The 20,425-nt window shown below is 40.2% G+C and overlaps 1 protein-coding gene across 4 annotated transcripts in view; it reads left to right on the top strand.

Annotated features, from left to right (window-relative positions):
• The first annotated feature begins 10,288 nt into the window (after positions 1-10,288).
• Positions 10,289-20,425, top strand: part of LOC115727340 (serine/threonine-protein phosphatase PP1 isozyme 3-like) — a 34,448-nt gene continuing 24,311 nt past the window's right edge. Inside the window, exons 1-4 of one of the 4 annotated variants that reach the window (XM_030657543.2) lie at positions 10,294-10,739; positions 11,874-12,433; positions 12,546-12,761; positions 13,809-14,162. In XM_030657543.2, the coding sequence (XP_030513403.1) occupies positions 10,565-10,739; positions 11,874-12,433; positions 12,546-12,761; positions 13,809-13,832 (975 nt within the window). In that variant the 5' untranslated portion in view covers positions 10,294-10,564 and the 3' untranslated portion in view covers positions 13,833-14,162. Of the gene's footprint in view, positions 10,740-11,873; positions 12,434-12,545; positions 12,762-13,808; positions 14,163-20,425 lie in introns of those variants that run through there. The other 3 variants (XM_030657546.2, XM_048275343.1, XM_030657545.2) reach the window with 3 other exon arrangements.

The raw sequence follows: 20,425 nt of genomic DNA, 5'->3' as shown, positions 1-20,425 counted from the left end.
CAAGCAAAGGCATATCTTGGTTAAAGCTTGCTGCATGGGTCACGAATAAGTTGTCAACTCTTCCTTGCAAGATTGAGTTTTCGATACACTAAGAAAGTTGCCGATTTTGAAGAGGACCATCAAAATAACCATGAGGTGCTGTTCTAAGTCATTTCCTTGCTCATTTGATGATATTTTAAGATGGTTATTTGCTAAACCAGACTAATGGACCAATTTTGAAGGAAAGCAGCAAAGTTGAAGAGTAAAGGGTTCAAGTCTATATGTCATAATTGCATTCCTAGTTCCTAGGTTTTTATGGTCTAAATTGTGTTAATAGTCTAAAGGCTGTTCAAGATGATTCCTCTCACTATTTGATGACATTTTATGGTGTCTTTAGGGCTATCCTAGGCTGTTGCATGAATTAAAAGTCTTTTCATGTTTCAATATGTTTAGTTAATTATATTTAATTATTGAGACTTTTAATTTACAGCTTTTTATGAGACTTTAGTGTGGAGTTGTTTTTAAGAGTCTTAACTAGCTGAATTCTCAAGAGTTTGTCGATTTTGGGAATTCTAAGAGTCTTTTTTGTTCTATTTAGTTTTATCTCTATAAATAGAGGTGTAGTATTTATTGTAAGACACATGACTTTAATGAATGAGAATATTATAGATTTGCTTCTATTTTTAAGCATATCTTAGAGAGTGGATACTCATATTTCGATTTTTTTATCCTCGAAGATTGGATTACTCGGTGATGGTGAGCCAAGAGGCCCTTAATCATTGGCTGGTGATTCATCATTTACGCCTTGGTGGTGAGCTTCTCTATCCCGAAATTCTATGTCCTTGGCTAGTGGCTTGTCCTTTAGGTCATGATGGTGAACTTCGTTGATCGTGGTTTTGATCTTTGGCTAGTGGTGCATCCTTTGGATCTTGACCCGATCGTTTTCTATCATGCATTTAGCATATATCCATCCACAACCATCCCCACACACTCTAACCTATCGACACTTCGTACGACAATCACTCAAAACACTCTCACCCCCCTACCACATCAAATTCTAAGATGGAAATATAAAAATACACATTTGACTCTTGTACTTTTTGCATTTTTACCCAATATGGAAAGTGGTATCTATTGATGAACGGTTATAAAACGGCAGTTTGTTTTTCGAATACTGCACTTGAATTTGTAGATTGTGTTGAAATTCAGAGTCGCGAAGCACGTCTCGATCCTCAAGATGATCGAAGACTATCGAAGGTGAAAGATTCTCTTCACAAGAGAAATTTTCAAGGGAGGAGATGGATGGACTCTATAATTTACTATATTCACCATACTTTCACCTTACCGAAACGATTACAAGACTCGCCTTTATATAGGCATCTTACATGACTCTTGACATATTCTAGGTACATGAAAAGACACATCTAGATACATAGCAATAATTGCACATTGGAATACTAAAAGACTCTTGAGACACACGACAAATAATGACTCTTAAAAAACTACAAAACAATAATGACACTAAACACGCGCGTCGGATAGACGTCCATTGGAAACCAAAAAGTCTATCGACAACCATAAGAATACGAAGAGTCACGCTATTGAAGATTCAAGAGTAGGCAGTGATATCTTCAATACTCCCCCTCACCGACTACTCTCTCATATGACGGATCTCGGGACCATACCAAGCTGAGTTCTAAACTCATTGAACTTTGCTGCTCCAAGACCTTTGGTGAAGATATCAGCAACTTGATCACTTGTCTTGGTGTATTCCATTTTGTTCTCGCCCTGCAAGACATTCTCTCGCAGAAAATGATAGTGTACTTCCACATGTTTTGTTCTAGCATGAAAAATTGGATTTTCTGCCAAGCTTATAGCAAATAGATTATCACAAAACAATGTTATCGAATAATCTACCGATTGATGGAGATCCTTCAATAACCGCACTAGCCACGAACTCTCTTGAGCTGCCATTGCTACTGCTCTGTATTCAGCTTCTGTCGTTGATAGAGACACGGTCGGCTGTCTTTTACCGCACCAAGATACTACTGCTGATCCAATATTAAACGAGTATCCAGTAGTCGAGCGCCTTGTGTATTGATCTCCAGCAAAGTCGACATCGCAATAACCGACTAACTCACCCAATGAGACTTTCTTGTACAAAAGGCCAAAATCAAACGTCTTCTTTACATACCTCGGGCTACGCTTGGCTGCATCCAAATGAGGCTTTTGTGGCTTCTCCATAAATCAACTTACGACTCCCACTGCAAAAGCGATATCAGGTCGAGTTATGGTAAGGTAAATTAGACTACCTACCGGTTGCCCGTATGTGGTCGAATCTTCTAACTCTTGACCTTCATCAGCACACAGCTTTGCATTCCCATCCAACGGAGTAAATATAGGCTTGCAATCGAGCATCCCGAACTTCTCCAAGAGATCTCGTGCATACTTCTGTTGACATAGGAATAATCCTTCCTTTGTCCGATCAATCTCGAGTCCCAGAAAGTGTTTCAGCTCTTCAAGCTCCTTCATCTGAAAACGAACAGAGAGATTGGCTCTAATTCGACATATCTCATCTTCATCATCTCCAGTAATGATGAGATCATCCACATAAACCAACACAGCTGCTATCTTTCCATCTTCTGCCTTCACGAACAAGCTCGAATCTGCTGGGGCTACTGAATAACCGCTTTTTAATAAGAATTCCGCAATCTTCCCATACCATGCTCTCGGGGCTTGCTTCAAGCCGTACAATGCTTTCTTTAGCTTGCAGACATATTCTAGATGATTTTTGCTCTTGAAACCATCCGGCTGCTCCATGTATATTTCTCGATCAAGCTCTCCACGCAAAAAGGCATTCTTCACATCCATTTGCCATAGATTCCACGACTTGCTTGCTGCAAGTGCTAACAGAACTCAAACCGTAGTAACCTTTGCCACCGGACTAAAGGTTTCTTCATAATCGACGCTATACTTTTGTGAAAATCCTCAAGCGACTAGATGTGCTTTATACCTCTCTATCGATCCATCTGGTCGAGTTTTCAATTTATAAACCCATTTGCAAGATATAGGATGTACCTCTTCGGGTTTCGACACCAAGTCTCACGTCTCATTCTTCTTTAGTGCGAGGATCTCTTCCTCTATAGCCTTCCTCCACTCTGCATCCTTCGATGCTTCCTCATATGTTGACGGCTCCACTACGCCAACATCTTCGATCAATGCTGCATTGGCATACTTGGGGTTTGGCCTCCTCTACCTCCGTGATCTCCGAAATCGAGGCCCCTCTTCTTCAGGTTCCTCTACCTCACTTGGCCGAAACTCTTCTGTTACTATTCGATGCTCACCGGATGAACTTGTCGAACCTTGTGACCGTGCTTCGACATCCTTTTCGACATCTTTTGCGATAGGCTGATCCTCATCGTATTCTTTCAGCCTTTCTTGAAACTCTTCTTCGATATGCTGTGAATCCGGCAATTCGACAGCTTGAGATGACTACCATGACGATAATTCGTTGAACACCACATTCCTTGAAATATAGCACCTCCCTATTGTAGGATCACAGCACTTCCACCCTTTTCGTTGATCATCATAGCCCACGAAAATACATCGAACCGCCTTCTTATCGAATTTGCTGCGAAGGTGTTACGGCACAAATGCATAACATACACATCCAAAAACTCTGAAATGACTTACCACAGGCTTGCAATTCCATAACCTCTCGTATGGTGACATAGAACCAAGCCTTACTTGTGGTAATCTGTTAATCACATGAGCCGTTGTCTTCATACATTCGGCCCAAAATTTAGGTGGAACATTCTTCGCATGTAGCATGCTCCTACATGTCTCTGCTAGATGCTAATTCTTCTTTTCAGCAACTCCATTTTGCTGTGGCGTATACGGACAAGTAAACTGTTGACGTATCTTGTATTCTCACAAATATTTCGTGAATTCATTAGAAGTATACTCTCCCCCGTTATCAGTATGAAGGCAAAGAATCTTCTTGCCTACTTCACTTTCTACCTTCTCCTTAAACTCCTTAAATTTGATAAATGCCTCAAATTTATCTTTCATAAAATCAACCCAAACATACCTGGAGAAGTCATCGATAAATGTGATCATATACTTTGATCCACCAATAGACGATTGCTTTATTGGACCAAACACATCCGAGTGAATGAGCTCGAGAGGTGTATGAGCTTTGAATGATGATTCCTTGTAAGGAAGCTTATGTGCCTTTCCATACTAGCATCCGGCACAAACCACATCTTCTTGAACTTCCAACTCGGGGAGGCCCTTCAGCATATTCTTCCGCATTATCACTTTCAACTTGTGATAACTTACATGCCCAAGCCGCGCATGCCACAAATCAGGTGTATCATTCCTTCGGGTTTTGTTTACGTATGCCGTTTGAGCAGACATCACATAAATGGACTCCGGTTGACGTCCCTCCATGATTGGTCGACTAGTGGGCTTCACACTTCGGTACACCTTAACATTTTGTGGATCGAATATAACATAATTACCCGAGTCTATGAGCTGGGACACAGACAATAAATTTTTCTTCATCCCCGGCACACGATACACATTTTTGAATTCACCTCTTGTGAATTGAATCGAGAAGTTATCATCATCTCACCAATATGAGAAATTGGTAACCTCGAGCCGTCTGCAGTAATAATTACACATCCATCGGTATAATCAAGCGTATTCGACAGCTTGCTTTGATCTCCGGTCATGTGATTCAAACACCCCGAATCAACAATCCAATCAACATCATAATTAATCGTCTTATCACTTACAGTGATTAAAGCCATCGAATGGTTCAACTCGGTAATGGTCGAGGCAGCGAGCTCGTCTTGCACCTCCGTTGCAACAGACGCATGAAAATCCCATTCCACATTGTCATCAAAATCACTCATCTTTGATGGTGCTGCAACATTTCCTTCAACTCTCTTTGCTCGACAATCTCTAGCGAAATAACCTTCTTTGCCACAGGCATAACATTGTCCACTACGTCTTTTGTCATTGCCATAGCGATTCCTCCAAGCTCCCCCTGATTGAAGGCTCGTCTCTCTTGGACGCTTTTTCCATTCTCCACAAGCTGGCTGCTTTTACCTTTCGACATGACTTTTTCCCGGCTTGTCATCTCTATTGTCAGCACCGATTCTCCTCTGGCCCTTGAACCCTCTTTTACCACTGAAGAGGACACTCTCATCTCCCTTAATCGAAAGCTTAGACATTTAATTATCTAAAGTTTCTTGGTTGGCCCAAATATTCTCCAATTTGGTCAACGTCGGTTGAGTTGCCCATCCACAAATAGCCGTAACAATACCATTATACTCCGGCTTTAACCCGTGAATAATAATCCTTCTCATTCTCGTTTCGGAGATGGCATTATTTGGATCTAGCTTCGAAATTTCGTCACTAATAGACTTAACTTTGGAGAAATATTGACTCACCGTCATATTTTGATGTCACATTGACAACAGCTCGTTCTCCAACCTTTGCAATTTGGCATCATTTGACCTCGCGAACAACGCTGCCAAGTTATCCCATGCCTCCTTGGGAGTCTGCGCACTCTTTGTATGCTGCAATCGATCATCTTCAACAGTCACAAGAAGAGCGCAAAGAGCCTTACCCGCTTTGATGTTCCATCTCCTCGGCTCACCATCGTTTGTGGGTGCCGTGGTGTTGCTGCTGCCAACAATATCCCACAAATCTTGGCCCCGCAAATAAAACCGCATGCGAGTACTCCAATTATTATAATTGGAATTGTTGAGCTTCTCAATACTATTCGTCGAACTTGATGCGTCTGCCATTTGATCGGAGAAAACCGTCCGGCTTGGTCCCAATCAATTAATCACAGTCCCTAACCGTACTCCGGCGGAACTTCGACGTACTCCGGTCCTCGACCGCTTGCCCATGAACAATGGTCGCTGGCTACCGTCTTCACGAACCACGCTCCGAAAGACTCGATTCACGGTCCCCGATAACCGTGCTCTGATATCAAATATTGAAACTCGTAGTCGCGAAGCATGTCTCGATCCTCAAGATGATCGAAGACTATCGAAAGTGAAAGATTCTCTTCACAAGAGAAATTTTCAAGGGAGGAGATGGATGGACTCTATAATTTACTATATTCACCTTACTTTCACCTTACCGAGACGATTACAAGACTCGCCTTTATATAGGCATCTTACATGACTCTTGACATATCCTAGGTACATGAAAAGACACGTCTAGATACATAGCAATAATTACACATCGGAATACTAAAAGACTCTCGAGACACGCGACAAATAATGACTCTTAAAAAACTACAAAACAATAATGACACTAAATACGCGCGTATGATAGACGTCTATTGGAAACCGAAAAGTCTATCGACAACCATAAGAATACGAAGAGTCACGCTATTGAAGATTCTAGAGTAGGCAGTGATATCTTCAATAGATTGTACAATCAAATCCCTCTACTTATTCGTACCGACCATATTCGTGATGTTGAAATCTGGGTGCCATCTTGGAATGACAAACCATTTAAATTTGCTCATTTCAGTGGTGCAAGTTGATTTTCCATGGTGCTGATTGTTTTCCACATCATATTTTCGGCTTGTATCAGCAAACACGTCAGCTTTAGTTTTTCCTGAATCTTATATCCAGGTGTTGACACCATAAAATAATTCGGTTGTCAATAAGCACATGTCTAACACATGAATGAAAATCAACACGTGGTAGCACGTGGGTACAGGCAATCATGTGCATGGCACGTGAGATTCACTCCACATATGTCCACTAAATCGGCGAGTGTAGGGATTCACGTATGCTAATTGACATTGATATTCATCAAACCACATATTCAATTGTTGGAATACGATGACGAGTGATCCGCAGCCACTCATATGAGCATCGGCAACGAATATATATTGAAAGAACATTGAAATGCAGCTTTGAAACTAAAAATCGGCAAGATCAGTTGAGGCAGAAGCACACGTTTTTGGGGGGGAACAGTTCAAGCAAGATCATGAGACAACCATGGCTATAAGAAAGAAGGTTACGGACCACTAGAGTTGACACGCAAAAAGGAACCGTTTGAGAACATGGGTGCAGGATTTGTGGAAATGAAGGAGGCCACGTAATACCACCATTGCTATGAGAAAAGAGATCATGGAGCAATTCACACGCAGCAAGGACAACTGTTTGAGAACATGGATTCGAGACTTGTGGAACTGTGAGAATGCGAAGGCGATCAATGGAAGTTACGTGAAGAAACAAAACTGTTGAAACCTGTGAGAAGGCAGTAATCATGGGACCATTATAAATACAACTAGTCATCCATCAAGTGCTATCTCCCCTTTCTCGCACGAATCAAGCAAGCAAATTTATCTTAATCTTTACTTTACTGTATCGCATTTTATCTTTCATAGTTGTAGTTTTTAGATTCACATTGTCGATTAAATTTCGGCTTGTCTCTATCATGGGTACTATGTCGTCGATTAAACTCTAGCATAGTTTGTTCGAGTCTTTATTGCTAAATCTTGTCGTTGATTAAATTCCGGTCGGTTTGCATCTGTACATTCTTGGTCAATTTGAAGTGATTATTGTTCGTTTGCCTGTGATACTTCATGTTCAGAGTTAGCCCAAGGATCTCATCCCTTTTAATTAAAAATCAAAGAACTACTTTCGACAAAAAATACTTCTTTTTCGCCAAGGGAGACATTTCCGGTGAAACACCGGAGAGACATGATTGGCAAAAAGTGTTACGTGTTCATTCGATAAATTTATCAAGCTAGAAAATACACGACCTTCGCCCCATGTTGACATGGGCTCTCGATTGAGGTATGGTACCTACTATAGACTATAGCCCATGATCTCCCACGGGAATGTTGAGTCATAAAATGTAAGCATAAAAAATTCCTCGTTATCTTAATAAAGTAATTATTTTAATCGGGTGGCCCGCACAAAGAGGAATCCAAGTTGCAGGCCTCGGATTGGGATGATACACCTTAGCTTATGATGTGATAATGTTAATTCCTATTTGGGCCATTAACCTTTATAGCATTTCATTTTGTCACGCCATTGCGAGCTTTACGACCTTATAAATAACATCGTGCCTTCACTCTTAATCTTCACTCCAAAACCAAGACATGTCTCGCCTCACATACTTCCTAGTCCCCCTTGGAGTGGTGGCTTTCGCCGCCACCGCCACCGCCACCACGGATGCTTGTCGTAACTTGCGAGACAAGGGCAACAACCCCCACGACCACCCTCCTCATCATAACGCCCTGGAGGATGATCAGAGAGGTCCCAGCCATGTGGAGCCCCCTCGCAAGCTGACCCGGGGGACGGCCATGATCCACTGCATTCTAACGGTACTCATGTTTATGGATGCTGAACGTTTGTTTCCATATATAGCAGCTAGGTAATTACATAGAAAAGAGCTAAATTGCAATATTATGTTGTCAATTAATCAACCGCAGTGTCTTTCACTTAATTAAAGTGATAAGGCAAATAACATCATATGATCGGTGAGAGTTTACTCATTAAACGTAGGAGCAGTTTGCTTAAACTTATAGAATATTATAACAGAAGTTCAGATATTTTGTACAATTTAAAAAATATTTTGTTAAAAAAAGTTTCTCAGGATATTTATTGAGTAACTATTGGGGGAATTATTATAATTTTTTCGCTGAAATAACTGGTCTCATGAAATAATCAATCATGACGCGGAAAAGTAATCACTGTTTCCGGAAAATTTGTAATATTCATACGCTTATGCTTCCACGAGTATTGTATTTCTAACATCATGTGTCTTGAGTGCATCACTTGCCATGCCAGTGACCATTTGTCACGAAATTAAGTGTATGGAGTCCATGTAACTTGTGCTGTCCCTTGATTCACAAACAAAGGATTGAATAGGTACTCAAAATTTGGTTTCATTTGAATCTTGTTCCTCCCTAGGTGATCGTCGCCACACCATGGAGGGTGGAGAGCGAAAACCTCGGGAGGAGAAATGACCATCACATCACGACCATGACCTCGGTGGTGACCACGACCAGCCTCCTCATCGTCATGCCTTAGAGGATGATCATGATCATCCTGGCAAACAGAGGGGTGATGAGCGAAAGCCACCGGAAGAGAAAGGACGATCGTGTCACGACCACGACCACGACCACAACCACGACCACGACCACGGTGACGATCATGACCATCCTCCTCATTGTCATGTCCTAGAGGATGATCATCGTGAATGTCCTGATGAGCACAAGAGCGATGAGCGAAAGCCTCCGGAGGAGCAAGGACCATCACGTCACGACCACGACCAAGACCACCACGGCAACCATGACCACCCTCCTCCTCGTCATGCCCTAGAGGATGGTCGCAATAAGGGTCAATGCAATGCCTTGATTTTCGATTATTAAGGAGGGTTTTTTCTCCTCAAAGTACTGCATTATTTCAGAAAAAAAAAACACATATACTTAGGTACCTAAATCTGTGCATAACGCGAAATTAGACGCATAAATTTAGAAATGAAAGTACTTGATAATTAGACAATACGGTTTCCATAAATCACACAAAAATCGAAAATAAAAAAAAAAAAAAACTTAAAAGTGAGAACCCGAAAGGGCAGTGAAAATTTTATTAATAGGAATAATCCTTTGATTGAATGCCAGCAAATATTATACTGTGAAATTGTATTATTAGGAATAATCTTTTGATTGATACGGTCATCAATTCACTTTAAAGAGTGGATTGGAAAGGATGAATAATGGCAGATTTTTTTTACTTTCCTTGCAAAAGGTTGACTGAAAGCCTAAAACTCTCGGGTGTTCGGTATAATTCCTGCTCTTGCTTTTTGCTTTTTGCTCTCTTTTTTCGTTTGCTTTTAGAGTTTTAGATTCTGACTTCATTTATTATGGAACGCCTCAACTCTTCGAAAAGAATATATGCCTGTCCGCACTTCTGACAAGTTTGTTGTCAAGAAAATAAATTGTACAAATTTGTACAAGTACGACTAGTGAAATTAATTAATTCTTATTACATGGGACATGATGGTGTTGGTCCGAGGTAACCCTTTGTTTCATTGTCCTGAGTGGGGCTATTTTTTATTGTTATTTGTTCTTTCTCAGTCCAATCGTCTCCTCGAGGGAGAAGGAGAAGACGAGGAGTCAGCGAGTTGGAGTCAACTCTGATATTCTGCGAGCTCTGGGGATGATGCGCAGCTTCTTGATTTTCTTTTGAGTATGGTTGCAGAGAAAACCGAGGGATTCCATGGCGCTCTCTCTCTCTCTCTCTCTCTTTCAGCTCGACTCGGAATCTGAACGCGCGCCTCTCTATCCATGATTTTTTTCGAATATGATTCTCCCCTCTTTCCCACTTCAAACCCATACCCTCCATTCCTAAAAGCCAAATTTCTCTCTCTCTCTGTCTGTCTCTCAAGCATGATGAGAATATATTGGACCCAAGCAGAACTGCAGGCGGACTATTAAAGTGGGTATTCTTGATCATCATCTTCTCTTTGTTGTTCGCTTTGGTTTGTGCTTCTTCCACTTCGAAGGGAAGTCTTTTGGGTTGGGCAGAGAGAGATGGAAACATCTGTTCTGAACTCCATAATCGAGAGGCTTCTCAGTGTCAGAGGCAAGCCAGGGAAGCAAGTGCAGCTCTCAGAAGAAGAAATCAAGCAGCTCTGTTTCGTGTCCAGGGACGTCTTCATGAGCCAGCCCAATCTCTTGGAGCTTGAAGCACCCATCAAAGTTTGCGGTACTTTACTCTTCGCTCTAATTCCTGTATTATTCGAGTCTCTGGTTCGTTTTCAAGTTCAAGGACTGACTGCATGTTAGCAATCACTAGAGTCTGTCTTTTAAATTTAAGCATGCTTTAACATCATAATTGAGGAACAGGTATACCATGTTGTCCACGTTTCTTCTCCTTTTCTGTTGCTATATGTTCACGAAAACAGAAGTAGATGTTTCCCTGGATTGAATATCAGGGAAACAGATGGTATGTTAAACTGCTGGATTGAATGATGAGTTTGAGAGACAGTCCAAACTAGTTTCAGCTGTCTGGTATGTGAATTCCGTGGCAGGGGAAGTTTCCTGGCCTCGGTTGTTTTGAGTGGAAGAATATGTTTGCTAGCATTGATTACTTAACTCGAAATAGATTGGTGTGGGCGACGATTTGTTGAATGGAAGAATCAAGCAACAATTACTGAGCATGACGAACTGGGATACATAAATCATGGTCAGAAAAAATGGTAGTTCGCTGGGCCTGTCTTTTGATCCCCTGGTTCGAGTCCAACTCGTGACAAGGCCTTCTTCCATCATATCCCTTCGGAGTGAGGAGATGGTTGCACTTTCTGACATAAAGCAGATTTCTGGATGATGATTCTGAAAACATGGTCTCTTCAATTCCTTTTTCAGCGATAGCCACTTGTTGTGCTCTCTTTCCATATCACAGACTTATTGGCTGATCAATCCGTCTTTCTGCAAATGATTGGCACTCCGCATGGTCTGCTTTCAGTAAATGAGGCATCATTATGGTTTGTGTACCAGAATGTGATACAATATTGCTGTTTCATTTCCCAGTATGCTGTCCCAATGTTATTTTGTTGCTATGTATTCACATGTCGATTTCATCAGTCTTGAAACTATGAAGTTTTGCATTATTTGAACTGAAGGTCTGCTAGTGTCAGTAAAATATTTATGTCCGTCGTCTTTTTGTCCTTGGAAGATGAAAGGTTCGAACCATCTCATTCTCTAATAGCATCACTTGTACTGCTGTACTATCCTGCAGCTGACAATTCGCCTTACAGAAATTTGGTTCCAGCACCATAGATGATACGCATCTAATTACTGCGAAGTATGCCATTGGGTAATATCTCTTTTTGTCTAACAGGAGATATCCACGGCCAGTATAGTGATCTCCTAAGGATTTTTGAGTTCAGTGGACTCCCACCTCGTTCAAACTACTTGTTCCTGGGAGATTATGTTGATCGTGGACAGCAAAGCCTGGAAACAATTTGCCTTCTCCTCGCCTACAAAATCAAGTACCCACAAAACTTCTTCCTCTTGAGGGGAAACCATGAATGTGCATCTGTGAACCGCATTTACGGATTTTACGACGAGTGTAAACGGAGATTCAATGTCAAGCTCTGGAAGATATTCTCCGATTGTTTCAACTGCCTCCCTGTGGCAGCTCTTATTGACGATAAGATACTGTGCATGCATGGCGGACTCTCTCCTGATCTCAACAATTTGAACCAGATCAAAAGGTTACCTCGGCCCTCCGATGTTCCAGAGAAGGGTTTGCTATGCGATCTTCTCTGGTCCGATCCTGATAAGGACATTCGAGGGTGGGGGCCGAATGACAGGGGAGTCTCCTATTCATTTGGCCCTGACAGAGTGATGGATTTTCTCAGGAGGCTGGATCTTGACTTGATTTGCCGTGCTCACCAGGTTTGGGATTACTTTGAGCAAAAGAATAGTTAACCCTGGAATCGATTATTTCGAATTCAAGATGGTCGATATTCACTTGTACGATTCATTCACCTCATTATTGGCATGTCAGGTTGTTGAAGATGGGTATGAGTTTTTCGCCAACAAGCAACTCGTGACCATATTTTCGGCGCCTAATTATTGTGGGGAGTTTGATAATGCTGGTGCTGTGATGACAATTGATGAGAACCTTTTGTGCTCTTTCCAAATACTGAGTCCTACTGATAAGAAGCCGAGCATCGGGGGCACTGCGACAGCTAAATCTACTGCGTTTACAAATAAAGTCAAGGTTGGTGCAATCTTATGACTTGCTGAACCGTACTTTTATGGCCCTTTACCTTAGTCTGTGTTATAAAATTTCGGATTTTCAGTTTTATTTGTGATGAGTGAACAACAATAAAAGTGAAACAAAGCACTGGTTGATAATTCTTCACTGTCATTGTCGTAGACTATATAGAACAGAGGGAAAGAAGCTTCCTTTCTGATGATACATATTCCTGTTGCGAATAGTGAGGCATCAGGTATTTATAAGGTTTCTATAATTGACTTTTCTTTGAATGGCCTTGCAAGAAATACAGAAACATTGAGAAAGAAAGGAATAGGACTGTTTGAGATGGAATAAATTTGGTCATTGTCAGTGGGACATACATGAAAAATTGTGAAGAAGATGATGAGGTCACATCTTTGAAAAAAATGAAAATCAAGCTACGACGGCATTCCGAAAAGGGGAACGTCTACAAGAGATATGGCCTAATTGATCCATTTGTGCAGTCATTAGGGTCCGTTTTGCTTTGATTTGTTCGTGTAGATTGAAAAGCTTGTTGGTTCTGAAAGAGAGCTATACAAAATGTGTGTAGGCTGCAATATTTCACTATGAAAGTGCATCTAGTCCAAGATGGTAAAGCATTATGGACGACTAAAACTTTATAGTCTAAACACAAACTTGAACAAAAATCAAGTGTTCTAGGTGTCAACTTTCAATGCAGAATCATATTGGAAGGTCGATTACCTCTATCATTTTATCTACCTCATTCTATGGAATTTCTACAGATCTTATGATTGTCTTGGATGGTGGTAAATGCTCTGAATGAATCACATAACTGAAGAGTCTATTGATTACTGGTTAGGCTATCTTTAGCTAATTATTGGAACTGATCTTCGCAACTGTCGTAAACCAAATATTTGGTGTTGCAACCGATAACGATTTCTGAGTATTGGCATCGAAGGATGCCAACATGGCATTTTTTTGTGGGCCTTCACGCTCATCTTTTTATCGGTCTGTTTCTTTGTCGGTGTTTTACTTTTCTCACAGCAACATTTTTTGTTTCCTCAGCAGTCATTTCTTGGTACAAAAGCGTAAGTAACTGCTGGCCCTTAAATAATGGAAGATATAGAGAATCATTCGAAGTCTCTGGATAACGGATCTTGCATAGAGGATCATTTCTATTCAAGGGAAAGGTCACAACTTTGTCTTTGTGTTTAGTTCTTCCGATAAGAATGTCGAAAGATTTCTTCTGACGGCGGGAGGGTATATCTTCTTCTGCAATGTACAAAAAATTGAGTGAACGGCCAAGGATGGCTAATTGCAGAGTGATTCTGCTTGCTAAGGTTGTCCAAAGATTATGAAGCCGCATTGTTGAACTGCCGCTCCTTTTTGCTTGTTGAGAAAGAATTACTGCCTATACTTTACTAAGAGGACTTGATTGCTCTTGAAGGATTGATATCGAGGGGTTGAGGTATCAATCATTGGGTTCATAGTTTTAAGTGGATGATGTACATGCTTGCTTAATGTTTTCCAATGCCACCGTTTTCTTTTATTTATTTTTCATTTCCCGATGCGGCGGTATCACCTATGGTAATTCCATACAAATGAATTTTAGTAAGAGCAGTGTACCGGTGTTAGCATTCTCTTACCTGTGCGGTTTCCCTGCACGCGCGGTCTTAGGAATTTCTTCCCAAGTCGGCCTTTTACCACACACAAGGATCGTAGAGAGAAACTTTTTAGAGAGAAGCTAAAAATTTGTGTTACCTGTGAGGTGATACAAATAAGTAGAAGGAGATCCTTGAGAAAATTCTATCTCTCCAGCTATCAACTATCCTCATTAATTGCATGAAGGCTCTAGAATAGGGTACATATATGATATTGTCCGCCTTTTGAAATATTCTAGAGAACTTAAGAAATCCTAGAAGACTCGTCCGGTCTTTTCGAATCATTCACAGTCCTAGGGGTGTGCATGGTCCGGACCGGGCCGGTCCTGGTATGGAACCGGGGATCGGACCGGTAGTCCCGGTCCCCAAATTTTCGGGACCACGGATCGGATCGGGACCGGATAGGACCGGGACCGGCGGTCCGGTCCGGTCCCGGTCCTGGCCCAATGGGACCGCTAATATTAGCTACTTATAAAAATCTAACTCTTTGAATACAATATGCTTCAATTGCATGTTAATTTACAATCTATAGCCCCGGTTGAATAAAAAAAACAAGTCGGAATATCATCATCTTGCTATGGAAAATGACATCACGTTGATGCTCTAGAAGTAAGGCTTCTAAATAGAAAAATATGGAGGATCTTGAAAACAATGTAACTGCGTTACTACATGTAGTTTTGGCACAATAAAAGAAGATGAAAAGATTGAAGTAAATATAGGTAGTACAACATAGTTAGCCTGATACAGGAAAATTAGGTTAACTAGTTCATGTTAACTGGTTCTTTTTTTCTTTTTTATTATTGGATTATTTTATTTGAAGTGAAACATTTCTAATTATTTTTATAATTTTATGAATATATATATTTTGAACGGTCCGGTCCGGGCGGTCCGGACCGGTCCCATCCACCATGGACCTAGGGACCGGACCGCCCGGTCACCGGTTCCATTTATTGGGACCGGGGACCGGACTCCCCCCCTCAAGGACCGGACCAACTCGGCCGGTCCGGTCCGGTCCAATTTGCACACCCCTACACAATCCTTCATAATGTGGAAACCTCCGAACTTTGGAGGTTTAGCTCATATGTTTGGAAGGCAACATAAGTGTGCAATTTTCACATATAATGTTAGGACTTTGGAGTTTGAGGTGTGCACGGTAGCAATTCCGGTATCACATGTTATCCGGGAAAATTTCCAATAGCCCCCGATGGTCGTTCGACTTTCAAAGTGTTGTAAGGTTATGGTAGTTTTTGGATCAAAATGCCACGGGAAAGTCGCAAGAAGTGCACGTGCTAGGTACATGTTTGTCGGCCAGCCATTATTCTCAATGTTGGGGAATTTACGTGGGTTATTGGACTAAGTTGATCGAGTTCGTGATATATTTTGGAACAAAGTCTAGTCTTGGGAGGAAAATTTCGGGAAATTTGCAGGGTTAAATTGAGTTAAAGTGATCAAATTCATGGAGTGTTTTCGAACAAAATTTGGTCGAGAGGGAACTTCAACAAGCAACGGTGACTTCATAGGGATTGTTGGAATTTTCCCCCAGCTTATTTTGAAGGTTAACAGTGCTCGAGGAAATTGACAAAAAGTACTTGTTCATATACAAATACCGTTGGGAAAATTGATTGGTCCGACAAAAATTGGATAGTAATCCAAGATCGCCTATGTAATAGCTATTTTACCAAATTGCAAAGGAACAAGTAACACATGAATGTAGGTGCTTATCACCATCACTAAGAAGGCTCAAATGGTCACTATTTAAGGTTTTATGTAATTTATTTATGTAGTAACCATGATCTGCACAAGAGACTGTCGTGACCTAAAAAATTAATTTAGGTTAATGGATTATTAGGTTAATTAAATGAATTAACTAATCTAATACGGACTCTCCCAAGCTCTACCAATTCGCAACTTAGGTCTGATTTTTTTTAGGAGCCACCATTAATCTTTTTTGATAGGTAGATTAGATACCTAAATAAAGTACAGGAGAATACTTTATTTTCTGCTAATCAAAAATTTAAGGCTCGGGGATTTGATTATGTTAATTAATATTTTTAATTAACACCCTTTCGGTACCCAATTCCATGAAACATGTCTTCTTGATCGATGTTCGTGATTTAAATGTTTTTTATTTTATTTTATTTAAACATAAATTTGAACAAAATTAAATAAAAATACCCATAATATACCTTTATTTTCCGAGTTTTCTGATGAATCTTCTCATTCCCGAAGATCCGGGCTAGAACGAGATTTTATTCGCTACATTCTCGGAGATTCGAGCTAGTATGTGGATAATGGTATAAGATGTCATCATCCCTTCTCGCCAAAGCGCATAATACGAAATCTTATACTAAATTGCCGTCCCATCCCATAAGATCATGGTTAAGGCTTGCAATTTAATATTCCGAAGGGTCGGGCACAAGGGAGTATATATTATGGGCAGTTTTATTTAAAAATGTTCAAGCATTTATTGAATTTTTGAAAAAATCCCTAAAAGATTTCGAAACTTTCAAGGAGACAAGCTCCTATCCACAAATGATTGATATCTTTTATAAATTGGAAAGATTATAGCTTAGGATTTTCAAGATAATTGAGATAACTTCCAAATCTTAAAGATTTCTTCAATATTTTCGAAAATTTTGATTAGGCCATGAGATATTGTTATAATATTTCGAAAATATGTCGATATCTTACAAGATGTGATTGAAATTTAGATTACCTAAAAAATCCATCACCAGGAGACATGTAAAGGATCCAAAAAGATAAACATCATATCTCAAGATTCACTCGGACATTTCGAACATGCAAGATTAGGCAACAAAATTGTTCAAGGATATGCTCAAAGTGATTCGAAAATATATATTCTAGATTCTAGATTTCAAATTGAGTAACTATAATCTATCTGGAAAGCATGCAATATTCATCAAATATTCAATCACAAAAATACAATTTAGAATATCACAAGATGGAAGAATCACCTAATTTGAACTTTGAACCCAAGAAGATTGATGAACGAGCAAGGTTACTTGGAGAGCTAGTGGGATTTAGCACGGCCCGAAGAGTTCGGTGAAAAGAAAAAAAAAACAATTTTTGTAGCTCGTCAAGGCTTAATTTGCAGCAATAATTTGAGCACCAATTGTTTGAAAAAATCAACACCAAACAGAAAAGGAATCGCCCACAAAATAATAGGAAAATCGCCCTAAAAGCTACTGCAAAAACTGTACTGTTTAATAAGTAAAATTATCCAAGGCAACGTTGTTTTGGACTCATACAGCATCGAATTTGTTCCCCCAACAGCAACGAATTTGATCCCCAAACAGCATGTACATAGTGTGGAAACAACATTGAAACAACAATCAAATTGCACAGAAAACATGCTTGAAGTACTCATCAATTGTGCTCGAAGTTACCTTGATTCGTAGCGCAAAACTTGGATTGATTCGATGCGAAAACCCCTCTGGATAGCGGCTCAATTACCTTCCGAACAGCAGCAAATTCTGCACTGAGTAATTTGCACACGAACGAGGCTGGAAACAGCTTGGACAACAGCACCAAACACGCTTGATTGGTAGCCCAGTTGGGATGCTCGATCGTTGACGGAAGAGAAGGGTGGCCGGTGACACAAACGGAGAAATCGTTCGATTTAGACGCCTTCGGCAACCCAAGAGACACCTCTGAATTTTCTGCTCTCAAAGCTCTCTCTTGACGCCAAAAATTGTCCTCTCTCGCCCTCTATTTCCTCACGAATATTTCTGTGTATGAGTAGAAAAATTTTTGCCAACCCTTAACCCTAGGCATAAAGATGTATTTATAAAGAAAAATAGGGCTTTGAGTTGTAGGGTTTATTTAAACCGTTAGATCAAAAGCTCCAATTAGATGTCGATCGTTAGATCGAAAATTCTGATCTTCAAGAGTCCTATTGGACTTAGACTCTTACAATTTTCGGCCAAATGAATGAGGAGGGCGAAATGGGCTATTTTTCTATGTTTTATGGGCTCGTTTTGTGATTCCGGACTCACTTGGACCTTAACTAATAAAATGGGTAATTAATTAAGGCCTTTTTGCAATTTTAAGATCTCAAGCGGGCTGTTTTGAGTACAAAATTATAGTAAAAAACATTCTGCACCCTCTCTAGTGACTTTCGAGTCGATTTTAACTTGGTCATCCGTTGGAATCATGCTCAATTGACTCATGTCCGGCCCTAGCTGACATGACGTACTCTTGATCGACGAAAATTAAATATGCAATGCATGAAAATTTATTTTTTGTGAGAATTATGAATAACTCTCATTTTATGCTTATATGAATGATTTTCTAAAAATCAAAATTTAGATGTCAACAGCTGCCCCTCTTTGAGTGGAAGCTCGTAGAGGTTTCGCTTAAAAACCAAAGATTGAATCCTAAATTTTGCAAATGCAAGTGATAGTAATTTTTGGCAGGATTGAATCCCATTTTTTTTTATGTGAAATAAATGATGCATGAAATGCGAGACTGTAAATAACATGTGAAATCTGCACATAGATCGCATATAAGAATACCCGTTGTACTAAATACCTCATAATGCTGATGATCCTTTTAATTTTCAAGTTTCTGATGCAAGGATCTTAAGGTATTGTGCTCATCCGTTATCAGAGATTTCCCCCTAATGCGAGATGACGCAAGATATGTATGTCCTTCGAGATCACAAGAGCTATGTTGTTGCGAGTCGAAAAAAGTGAAATCAAGTTCACAAGAGCTACGTCGATGTGAGTTGAAAGAATGTCAAAATCGCCGATGCATATGTCTTCACGATTTGACAAAAGAGAACCAAAATCATAAGAACTACGTCGTTATGATTTGGTTTGGATCAAAATCATGGGTGCTTATGTCGTCATGATTTGATAAAGGGCTGAGAATCATAAGAGCTATGTCATTATGAGCCGACTAAAGGTCAAGATCACAGTGCATATGTCTTCGCGATTCGAGACCGAAATCATAAGAGCTACGTCGTTATGATTTGATAAGATGTCAAGATCGCCGATACATATGTCTACACGACCTGACAAGAGGCATATTGCCCGATTTGAACAATATTTGAGATGAGTACCACCGAATGGAATCGATAAGTACGAAAAGGGCATATTGCCCGAATTAAATCATGACAACTATGATCAGAAGAGTTGTTAATTTGAAAAGAGGTTCAGAAAATTTACCCGGGTTCTCCGAACAGATAATCACAAAATGAGGTAGATTACTTGTATCGTACCTATTTAATCACTTGAGATGAACATGATCAATTGTTAACACAACATGACACGTCCAAAAATTCTTGATTTTTTTTTTTTACGTTGCAAAGCTCCATAGGGATTTGTCGATAAGGAAATAAGTCCGATCCTTTTGACGAGTTTGATCAAATTGAATGAGGAACTGCAGTCAAAAAGGACTTCCACTCACTCTCATGAGAAAGATTTTGGAACCCGACCATTGAGATGGGTAAGAGAAAACACTCGAATCTGTCATGATCACATTTGACAAGGGTCCGGGTATTCTCGCAATCGGTATGACTAAACCAATCTATGAGGTCTTTTGCAAGGACCGTAATTCAGGTTTGGTCAAAGGGTTTATCAAAGGGGACTCGTATGAGTCATTTTTGGCTTTGAAATGAAATGAGATTCTTGTCAGCATGCATCGGGTTTACAAGTCAAGAACCCTACAAATTGAAGTAAAAATGATCTTGCTCGCACTTCTTTGAGCGATAGTCATAAGCAATTCAAAATCCTACTTTAACCCAAGTGCCCTAATCTGAAGAGACTTTTGGTAACGGTTGTAATGTAGGTTCAAGGTAGGCCTAGAAATGAAAGGCTTATTTGCAATAAAGGGTGCATAATGATGAGACTGGTAACCATCTTTTTGCTTAGAATGGTATTCTTGCGGACTCCCCGAGGAACATTCGAATGCGTCCAACCGAGACACCCCTTCATTCCAAAGATTTTCCCTGGAGTTTTTTCCTCTTTTCTTTTATAGGAAATGGCCCCCTTTGTTTAGGCC

This window comes from Rhodamnia argentea, chromosome 1 (assembly GCF_020921035.1).
Source record: "Rhodamnia argentea isolate NSW1041297 chromosome 1, ASM2092103v1, whole genome shotgun sequence".
NCBI classification, from domain to species: Eukaryota; Viridiplantae; Streptophyta; class Magnoliopsida; order Myrtales; family Myrtaceae; genus Rhodamnia; species Rhodamnia argentea.
Note: the sequence above shows the minus strand (reverse complement) of the source record. Positions and strands in the feature narration are given on the sequence as shown.